Source organism: Mustela erminea, chromosome 13 (assembly GCF_009829155.1).
Source record: "Mustela erminea isolate mMusErm1 chromosome 13, mMusErm1.Pri, whole genome shotgun sequence".
NCBI lineage: Eukaryota > Metazoa > Chordata > Mammalia > Carnivora > Mustelidae > Mustela > Mustela erminea.
In genome coordinates this window covers 58,494,705-58,506,537 of record NC_045626.1, presented here as the reverse complement: position 1 = coordinate 58,506,537, position 11,833 = coordinate 58,494,705, and the positions used below count along the sequence as shown (strand labels likewise).

General features: G+C 35.3%; 1 protein-coding gene across 2 annotated transcripts in view; it reads right to left on the bottom strand.

The window, feature by feature from the left end:
* Nucleotides 1-1,665: 1,665 nt before the first annotated feature.
* Nucleotides 1,666-11,833, bottom strand: part of VAPA (VAMP associated protein A) — a 42,293-nt gene continuing 32,125 nt past the window's right edge. For both annotated transcript variants that reach the window (XM_032309222.1, XM_032309224.1), the window contains 2 exons: nucleotides 8,086-8,259; nucleotides 1,666-5,050 (listed from right to left, as the gene is read on the bottom strand). In XM_032309222.1, the coding sequence (XP_032165113.1) occupies nucleotides 4,892-5,050; nucleotides 8,086-8,259 (333 nt within the window). In that variant the 3' untranslated portion in view covers nucleotides 1,666-4,891. The remainder of the gene's footprint in view (nucleotides 5,051-8,085; nucleotides 8,260-11,833) is intronic.

Genomic DNA, 11,833 nt, shown 5'->3' with positions numbered 1-11,833 from the left:
AGCCTATGAAACAGCTGTCTGGCTGCTAATTAAAATGACTAGAGCTTTAAACAAATGACCATGCCAGGTATCTCCACTCCCGACCAATTAAGCCAGTATTGCAGTTCAAGCATCAGTATCTTTATTTTTTTAAGCTCTTCACATGAGTTAATGTACTACTGTAGTTGAATACCAATGCTATAAACAGAATAGTTATCTTAGTATTTCCCTGCACCTTTTTCCAAGATGCGCATTATATACCTCTTACACTGTTGGTAGGAATGCAAACTGCCGCAGCCACTCTGGAAGTTCCTCAAACTTAAAAACAAAACTACTCTACAACCCAGAACTACCCTACAACCCAAGAAGTGCACCAGTAGGTATTCACCCAAAGAATACAAAAAGATTCCAAGGGGTACATGCACCCAGATGTCTATAGCATTATCAATAGCCCAAACTACGGGAAGAGCCCAAATATCCATCTACTGACGGAATAGAGTGTGGTTTGTGTGTGTGTGTGTGTGTGTGTGTGTGTGTGTGTGTGTGTGTGTGATGGAATATTAGTCAGCCACCAAAAAGAATGAAATCTTATATCTGCAACGATGTGAATGGAGCTAGTGTATTACGCTAAGCCAAGGAAGACAAGAGAAAGACAAATACTATGATTTCACTCACGTGAAATTTAAGAAACAAAATAAATGAACATATCGGAAGGGGGTAAAAGAAACAAAGGAAAGGGAAGCAAACCTTAAGAGACTCTCAATGATAGCAAAGAGTTGTTTGCTACAAAGAGGATGGCCTAAATGAGTGATGGGCATTAAGGGCACTTGTTATGATGAGCAGTGGGTGTTGTGTCTATTTAAGTTATGAATTACTAAATCCTTCTAACTGAATAATATGCTGTATTATTAACTAGAATCTAAATAAAAATTCAAAAAGAAAAAGGATGGGTGATATATTAAGGAGCAACTGGAAAACAAGAGAGAGTTCTAGAACAAAGGAAATGAGGTAAGTAGGAGGACGTGCCTAACTAGAAGAGTAATCACCTGACCAATCAAGCTTTCTGTTACACATAAAACGTTCATCACCTTGTGGTCAAGAAAGTGATCGTAAACAAAGAAATCTGTCAACAACTTCTACTTGGTTTTCAATATACCACAAATGATTTTGTGACAACTATAGGATACAAAGTTGTATGCAAAATTATGCTTAAAAAGTATTATTAGAGGGAAATAAATCAAATGTTCATATAAACTGATAATGCTGGATGCATGATTTGCCATTACTTATCTTTTTATAATTTTATTTCTAAATTCCCTAAAAATTAACATATGAACATTCCTATAATCAGAAATGTGGAACGATAAAATTTCCTTTCCTTTAAGGATATTAATGTTCAAACTTCTTCACACCAATGCCTATCAGGCTGAGCATTTCCAAGAGGCCACTGCTCCAGCACAGAACTCTCCAGAAGCATGGCTTCTAACAGTGGGCTATCAAATGTGGAACTGAAAGACCCAGCTGTTCCCACTTCCATGCAAAGTACTTTACATCTAGGTCATTAAGCAAAAGACTAGAGCTGGTGAGTGACTGATTACTACTATTTAACCTAAACACACAAACCATCATAATCTGTTGAAATCAAATTCCTTTTTTTGTTTCTTGGAAAGGAAAATGACACTTCACCACATTTTTAAACAGTTTATTTATTCACGCAATAGTTTGATTTCCTTTGAAAGCTAGAAAATAAAGATCATTTATTTACCTTCTTATTTTTGTTGTTTTTCCATACGGTAAACATTGATCTTTCCCTAACTTCATAAAGGTGAATTTTTTAAAAATCTATGCACACACCAAAATCACTGAAAAGGAATGTGCAAAACTCTAGGAAAACTCACTTGAATGTTTTTAAAGTGGCAGAAGATCACAATTTGGGGATCTACCCTATTAAGAACTTTTTTTTTTAATCTTACCGATAGAACTTGTTTTCAAAGTGGCATATTTTGAATTATTATTATCCAAAAATAATCCCCACAACAGAAAATCTCAATTTTAGGAGAATTTCTGAGCTAATATACTTAAATGAGAAAATAAAAATACTGTTTTTCTTTGACCAGAACTTTTAAATTTGATACATACTTTTTTCCAAGTGTCATTTTTTTTTCTTTTTTTAAAGGTAACAAACCACACACTCAGAATACAATTCTTAAATTTGTTTCTTGTAAACACAAGAATGGGCAAAGTTAAGGTACATCAGTTATAGAATGAAATAAGGTAGTGCATTTAGCGTCACATATGAACTTAAGGCCTTAGTAACTTGATTGTGATTTCAGTATTAGCAACAGTGTATTTCCCTCATGCTTACATACACGAGTAAGCAGGCAGACAAAGCAAAAATTTCTAAACATGTAAGGAACGAAGACAAACAATTTAATCTATATATTATCAGTCAATTAATACAGTTGGACTCTTTCAAAGTAACCGCTGGTAGTAAAATAATCTGACCACATTTGATACAGCAATTAAAAGAATAGAAATTAGGTCTCCTATACAATCAGAGCACCTCCCGACGTGTAAAGCAGTTAAAAAGCCCATGTATACTTTATTTTGCAGATACTGCCCAGACTACAATCTACCCCAAAACCAACCTTTGCATAATGCATTTTGTAAAATGCCTACCTAAAAATACATTGTATTTCATAATATTACCAATACAGGGGGAGGGTTCTAACCTAAAACACTAAAACCAAATATACATGAGACTATTCAACAGTAGCCTGTGATACAATCTTAGGATAAGAAATTTCACATACATCTATTAAATAGCATCTTGTGTTCATAATTTCAGTCATGCCAAATTAGACTATTTTTTTTTCTACAAAGTTACCAAAAAAGACACTAAGCTAGAGTCAGGAGAGCAGATCTTCCTGTTCTAGCTCTACCTCTACCTGTAAAACACAGGACAAGTTCCCTTAATTCTCAGAAAGGCCTCAGATTCCTGAACTATAAAAAAAGGGGGCTGAAATAAATGAGTTCTAAGGAGCATTCCCATAAAACGGGATTCTGGTAAATTTTTGAGAACTCAAAATTTTCAAAAAATTTTAGCTATGAAATATCAAGCCTTGATACTTATCATCAATAATGCTGACTTTTATAGAGAGCTTTAAGCCAAGGAATTACTGATTTTGCATTTATGGGACAAAATGCAAGATATTTTTTCAGCATGCTTTTCCAGTTACCAGAAAGGGAGGGAAATTTTACGATGACTGTAAAGCATTGGAACAACAACAGTGAAAACACTACTTGTAATAGCATGCTAGTCATGGATAGGCATTACTTGTTTGCTTTTAGGAACTTTTGTGCACAAGGCAAGAGGTTTTATAAGATACCACAGAATACAATGACACACTACATGTGGCCTGACAAACTCAAAACACAGTCAAAATGAAAAGGCAACCAAAATAACTTTAAGGAGTATTTCACTTGTTTATAAAATGTATACAGAGACCTGGGCCTAACACACTTCACCGCATCAAGTCCCAAAGTCTAGTTTCCCTTTCAGAAAGAAGTGCATCTTTTACAAAACTAACACCTATTTTCAGGAATCAAGAGTCACTTACACTGGACTGCCCTTAGTAGAAAAACTGAATATACTGTCTCTGATTCCAAAGTTTTCTATGCTAGTACAAGTGAAATAAATGAAGACATAAGACCAAGTGCAAGAAAGAATCAGACCTCAAAATGCGTATTTATACTGAAAATGTTTCACATTAATAGGTAGATCTGCAAAGGATAAAGTCATTTTCCACAAAGAAAATTCCTAAGACTTACTTACTAATTCCAAATTTCCATAATAGAAATTTACTTTGAATGTCAGATTGAGCAGGAAAAACACCTACTTTTAAACTATTATTATGAAATGTCCTAAAATAAAAGTTCTTAGGCTGGTTAAAAAGCACTGGACTAGAACCAAGGAGAGTAAGTCTTCCTTGAGAATATACTAGAAGAATCAAATGCAACAGAGCCATAAGGCATACATATAAATGGACTAAAATTATAGTCTTTGTATTCTCATGGGATTTCTTTATATTATCTTGAAGACAAACTGTGATCTTCCAAAATATCAAAAGTAGCTTAAAATTTTATCAATCCCTTTCCTTAACAGAATGAGGATTTTTGGCTATAAATACTGTAACATATGAAAGGGTTTCAATGCAAAATAAAATTATGCATCAAAAATTTCAAATTACCATTCAGTGGACTCCCTGGAACCCCCGCCTAATGACACGACACACAAACAAGCTATCGAGCAAGAATCTGTTAACAGTTTTATTTTTTTTTTTATGTTAAATACCATGGGACAGGATTGTAAGGATGAAAAACTCAGTCAACTGCCTCACAAGGGATAAGAAAAATTCTGCCATGATATTAGCAAAGGTAAAGGAGAAAATTTACACTGTAAGAGGCACCATTTCCCCCACAGAATACCTCTTGGCATTTCCTGAATGAGTGGGATTAGCAATCTAAATAAATCATATTTCAAGAGGAAACAGCAACAGATAAAATTTAAAGGGATTATTAAAATAACATTTACAAGACTCTGAACAATTCTTGAACTCTTATTAAAACCACAAAGAAAGAACAATTCTTTATTTATGAATTTCATAAAGGACTGAATGTGCAACTGACATCTGCTAGTGATGATCTGGTAATATACAATTTGTCCAGGAGCCGAACAGTTTGTTTTATTGTGTTTTCTAACCGTAAGAGATCATTAAAGGCAAAGCCTATATGACGCTGTACACACAAAAAAAATGGTCACCGTGGGCCATACTACCAATGAAATGGTAGGTAAACAAATCTTTTTCTGGTCAAGAGAAAAAAAAAGAAATAGCACTCTGCATGCTTCACTCTACAAGATGAACTTCCCTAGAAAGAACCCGATGAAAATGGCTGCAATTACGACAAGAAGGGAAGGAAGAGGACTGGCGACATTATCTCTGAAGGATGCAGCTGAGGTTGATCCAGGTTTATCCGAATGTGCTACCTTTCTGAGCCTTAAGCCTTCATCCTGAAAAAAATATATGCACAAAAAGGTTTTAAAAACAAATATGCATACAGTCAAACTGCCAAGCTACAGCTCTATGGCCAGAAAGCAGATCAGCATGCACATGGCTGCAGTGGGAACAGGGATTAACTGCTAACCAGCATTAAGATGACTTTCTAGGCTGATGGAAACATTCAAACACTGGAGTCTAGTAATGGCTGCATGAGTCTACAAATTTACTAAAAATGACTGAATTGTACACTCACAATGGGTGCTTCAATGGAATATAAATTATACCTCAATGTCGATTCTAAAAACTAGAGCTGAAAAATGTACTCCTAAAAAAGTGAAAAATTGGATACAGATATAGTGACACAGAAGGGGAAAATGTCACTAAACTATATTAAGGAAGAGCTCTATGCATGCACTTATTTCCGTGGTGGCCCGTGGTATCTTTACACTGTTACCAAAGACCACCAGGAGCAAAGCTGTGGTCCAACAGGGTTATGGACACACTGCAACCAGGGTGCCCACACAGCACAGGCACAGGGAGTATCTGGCCTAAGGAAAAGACAGGAATTTTACAGGATCTGGAAGAAAAGGGAATTTCAGGATAAAATTTAAAAAGCAAGCGTATTGATGAGTTCAAAGCAGGAGGTCCATGTGTGGAAGGGTCGCACTGGGTCTCGACTACAAAGGAGATGCCTAATCCTACTTCTTCAGAAAAACAACAAACTACAACAGCTATAGAATGTTGTATACAGAAACTAGCCTCCCCACCCCCCCACCCCCCATCAGAGGCTATGCCCCTGGACTGGAAAGGGAGGCTGCTTCTCTGTGTCAGTGACTCAGATCCTCTAGACAAGAGTGGGCTGCTGCTCAGTTCTTACCAGTATGATTTCACACAGCAAAGTTTCTGACAGTGTGATTTTACGGGACAAAGTTTCTCAGTAAGAAAGCAATAGTCACTCAAAATAGAAGGTTGTTATGACACTTTACCAGTCACAGTGTGATCCTGGGGGAAATACAGATACCTATTACCTAGGCAACTGGCTTTACCTATGTCCAACATCCCAACCAGATGAAATGACAAGACAGATTTTTACTTCCTTAGTGCAAGCTCATTTTTATTTTCTCACACTGATTTCTCTAGTATGCTTCTAATGCCAAATGAATTAAAGAATCCACCTCAGGTCATACTTTTTTATTTCCAATTACTGGATTTTCTGAGGGTTGGTGGGGTTTTTTAGTCTCATTTTCCATTAGTCCTATGTGAAGGAAAAATTATTCTCAATCCCATCGAGAACTTTAAACAATACTCCTAGTGATTCTGATTTGCTGGGTCTGGAGAGGACCCGTATTTTTAAAAAGCTCACTAGGAGATTCAGATGAACAGTCTGAATTAAGAAACACAGGACTAAAGGAATAAAAAGGAACAGTGATAATTTATTATGGGTCTTGTGCATGAAATGTTAATAAAGCACCTGAAATTGATCCTATAGGCCAGTGGCCTTCAAGGTTCTTTTGTTTTTGTCTTGTAAATAGCAAAACACTCTTTCAAATAGTATCTCCTACAAAACATCAGCCAATAAATAAAAAGGAGATACCTGCACCCAAATCTCACCTCTCTCCCTGTCCACTCTTCTATATTCCAGCCCTGCCCTACTTACATCATTCCTACCATTTCCACTTCTCCCCCTCCTGCCAAGAAACAAACAGTGGCTTTTTGTCATGCTAAGAAGCCCATCTTTATCAAAGAACAGAACTGTGCCATGAAAGTCATGGTAGATAAAGTAGAAGTAACAAAAAGAGCATCCTTAAAAATCTATGGTGGATGGATATTAGTGTGAAATGAAGATAATCTTTCCACTATCCCAAGAGGTGCTGAGGGCCTCTGAGGGGTACTGTGAAATAGGAAGAGATAAACAATTTTTTCAACACAGATCAACTCAAGATACAGTGCCTGTGATTCAGAGTATATGTAGTTTCTACATACATTTAACAGATGGAAGAATCAAATGTAGATTAAGCCCCTTAATTTAGGTTATTTACTCATGTATATTTTTGTATCATCTACTTTGACGGCACTTTAAAGGTATTCGGGGTCTTGAAATAATTACTGTCAAGACAAATTATTAATAAACCCCACACGTATTCAATTAGTCCTCATTCACCAGTTCATCCATTTATTCACCCAAATGTATGAATGACTACTATACGCATGTACTATGAATGCAAAGATGAATGAGCACAGGTCCCTGCCTCTAAAGAACTACCGCCCACTAGAGGGAGAAAGACCTCCAACAGACAGGAGCAGTTAAGATGACAGAGGTTTCATGGAAACTAAGGAGAGAGCATTCCAAAACCATATTTCTTTTCTTCTGGGAGGAGAGAGCCCTAGAAAAGGTTATATTGAAAAGATGACAAGAACCAAGGAACCAAGAGACAATCATATATGTATAATGGGTTTATAAGGGTAGGAATGGGATTTCAAAGCGATCCAGTCAGAAGGAAGAACTCAAACTAAAGCAAAAAGAGATCATTAACAGAGGCCTCTTCAGGATACTCTAGTCCAAAACTGTCCAATATAAAAATAAGCTTCCAATGTGAGCCACCCATTTACTTTGAAATTTTCAAATAACACATTAAAAAGGTAAAAAGAAAATGGTAAAATTAATTCTAATAATAAAATTCAATCCAATATAACCAAAATATTATTTCAATATGTAATAATACAAAAAAAAGTATTTTTTTTGTACTGAGTCTAAGCAATCAATCGGGTGTTTTGCACTCACAATACATGTCACTTCAAACTTACATTTCAAGTGCTCAACAGCCACGTATGTCCCTACGCTATATAGGATAGCACCATTTAAGGCAAGACATATGACTAGGGCACAAAATGTAAAGGCTATAAAAATGTAAAAAATAAGAGAGGAAGCTAGCAATGCCACCAGCTAGCTCACAAAAAACTAGGGCATCTACTAGGAAAGGAACTTGCAGGCAAAGACATATCTTATGCCTTCATTTAAATCAACTTATCTTCAAAAACAACTTACTCTCAGGTGTCGATTTTCTTCTGATAGTTTCATCATTTCTCCCTGAAGTCTTTTACATTCTTCCATGAGTTTCCTTGTTTCGGTATCGTTGAGTGAAACACTATGTGGTTTTGGCATGGGTCCATCTTGTTTAGAGGCATTCAGTGGAACAGTTTTGCTAGGTTCCAGATCATTCTGTATTACAAAGATAGTGGCACTTTTTTAACTGATCAAATCTCCTTTAGATTTTAAACAAATTCAAGTTGAAACTCCATACCCTTCTTTTCCAAAAAATCATTTAAATAGAAATTTCTGAGGTTGTGATTTCATTAATAAGAACTTTTTAAAACTACCCAAGGTTACAGTCATCTGTGAACAATTTTAGCAGGACTAAATCAATAAAGGTCAGAAAGAGAAGTCAAAAAAAGCACCCCACTCCCTCTACTCCCAAAACCCTTCACACTTACCTCTACCATAGCACTTATCATATATCATACAATAATGTATTTCTGACGTTCTTTCCTACAGTATTTCAAATTCTGGGAAAGCAACAGTCATTCCTTTCTGTATTTATGGTTTGTGGATATAGGTGTGCTAAAAATCAGTGCCAAAACCCAGCACTTTGGCCAAGAGTAGTTATTCAATGAAAGTATGCTGAATGACACCAACCAAAATCCAAATATGATGGTCATTTTCAGTGCTCTGATTCTGTAATTCAAATGAGATTCTGTGGGGGTAGGGGGATATTATAGTAATAATTCCAATGATATTACAAGACTACCTAAGAAAAACTTAAAACCTAACTTCTATTAATGGGGAAAAATACCCAGGATATAAACATAGAAGGGAAATAATAAACATAAACATATCATGGTTTAAAAAAAAAAAAAAAAAGGAGGTGGTAAGGGAGTTAATTACATGTTCTTCAACTCATACATAAATAATTCTTTCAAATCACCAACACTGTTTGCTTTAATTCATGAAATTCCATAGAGAATCATGGTAATACTTGGACCCTTTTAAAATTGTGAGCCTTAAAACTGCAATTCTTACCAATACCCACCCAATATAGATAAATATCTAGGGCAGTGCCTAAGTAAGTGTCCCAGGGCCTGTGGTCTAAAGTGCTTCAATGTCCTTACCTGAATGTCATTTATACCAGCAACTACACCTTAACAGTATTAGTGCAACAAGTCATCTCTTCAACTAAAAATTTACTTGCTAGAAATTTAATGCTATTTTTAACTGCTTTATTCAGATATAAACTTCTAACAAAAACATTTCCAAAATCAACCTCATGGCATTCCACAGTACTCAATAATAGGTTACACATCTACCACACCATCTCAGGTCCCAAATTTATATTAAGTGTAAATAATTGTTAGTTCAAGGGGCAAAACTAGTACCTCTTATGAAGGGAATGTGATTTCATCATTATGCTTACACCCATGTAAAAACAGTAATGTTATAATGAGGTTCTAATGTACAACACTACACTATTTGACTGTCAACATTCAGATTTTTTCATTTTTCTTCAGAAGCTTCTCAGCTGTGAAGAGTTTTAAGAAGCCTGCTTCTAATTTCTTTCTCTGAGTTGTCCTCTTACTAGCTTTCTTGTTCTTCACCCTATCTTCCCCTATTCTGAGCAATTCCATCTCTATCCGTAAAGATCTGTTTCAAATATATTTTGCTCTCCATTAATATTCTTTCTTAATCCTTCTCTTAACAGTAATTAGAATTCATTTCAAAATGATTTTTCAAGTGTGTCCAATTCCAACCTAGAACAAGTCCAAATTTGTAAAAAAAGAGAGCAGCTCACGGTCTTTCTCTATAAAGATGAAAGCAGCAGTCAACAATATGGCAACTAAGGAATCCTCAGGTTCTGCTTATGAAATTGGAAAAAATATATACTCAAAACCAGAAAGCTGACTAAAAAATCAAGAGGCGATACATGAGGCCAACAAGTGAAGATAAAAAAAAACAAAAATGAAAAATCATCAAACTCCTCACAATTAGCTTATCTTTAAATGAACTCTTGAAATTCCAGAAAATTCAGAATTATCAGAGGGAAACTACCCATCTCATCAACCCAACCCAAGTGTTACTTATGTATTACTTTCAATATTTTCTCATATGCACATTTTATAAAATCAGCATACACTAACATTTTCTTCTTTATCCATTTGTATGTTCATCTTTTAATTATCATTTTAAGTGACATGGTATGTCATTAAATATTCTATTCTGTGTGTAAACAAAACTACTTAACAATCTCACTCTTTTTAGACATTTCATGGGTAGCTTCCCACTCTTTGGGATTTTAAATAACATGTCAACAAATCTTATGGTTGACAGAATTAGATTTTTCTTTTTCACTGAAATTTTTCTTAATGTTATATTCTTTATAACAAAAAGGAAATGTCATAACCAATTTGTGAAGCATAAACATAAATAAAGGCTAGAATGCAAAAGATACAGTGAAGCTTAAAAACACATTTCAACAGTGAGTCAAGCAAACATGAAACAAGTTACTTGGGAGTACACTTCTGTCAAGTACTATTTAGGCTCCCTACAAACCAGCCAACATACATAGCAGATGCAATGAAATCTAATTTATTTGTGTATATTTAAAGTATAAGCATATATAACCTAACTTAACTGGGGGATAAAAGAGGGAGTTCGGCAGGGGGCTGAGTCATGCATATAGTAACCATCTTTAAGTCTGCAGGGAACACTAAGGCTGCTAGGACTTTAAATGCATACTTCCATTCAGGAGCTCCGTTATTGGGGTTTGGCTCCAGGAAAACAGCTCCTTCTTGAGAGCTGCTTTAGGCTGGTCCAGAAAGAGGAAAGCAGTCGTTCTGAGAACCATGAAATAAGCAAACTGGAGGGATTCAACATGCTGTGACTCTTAAGAAAGTGATGAATAGTAACACTGTATTACATTAAATTTACACTGCAACTAGAGTAAATGGGAAGGTCAAGGCCACAATATCAATACAAAAAAATATTTCACAACTTGTACATTTTCCACTATTTTATATTATTTAGCCTATCTGCAATAATCCCTTTCCATCCATAAACTGAACTTACTTCTTTATTCTTCTTTAACAACCATCAGAATTTCAATTCCAATATTCTAAATTATCCCTGTTGGGGGTAATTAGGAAACAGAGCAAGGGATTGAAAACAGAAGGGACAAAGCAAAATGTAAGGCAAAACAGGTTTTTGCAATAATGTCTTGTGAAGGACAAGCCTTGAGCTAAGGAACAGAAGTATGAGGCTACATTCCTGTGACTATAATGAGTAAAGGATATAAATGAACATGAAGGCAGAGCAGCACCTGGTTGGCTCAGTCAGTGGAGCGTACTACTCTTGATCTTAAGACTGTGAGTTCAAGCCCCAAATTGGGTGGTAACTCAAAAATAAAATCTTCAAAAAAGATGTTTTAAAGTCTATAAAGGAAATTATGACTAAAACTAAGGGCTGCAGCATGAAATTTTTATAGGCATAATTAAGGCCTTGACCTGGGAAGAGATAGTATTTGAAAAACAAGGTTACTAGAGACTTCATTTCACTCTTAAAAAACCAATTTACTGTTTCTGTAGAATCATGAGTCCCAGAAATAAGTAACTAAAATGAAAGTATCAGACATTTAGATAAAGATCAAATTTTTTTAACCCTCAGTTACATATTCTCTGGAACACTAAATCAAAGTATAAGCAAACTGTTCAAACTGTAGGGTTCCTCAAGTATATAGTAAGCAAAA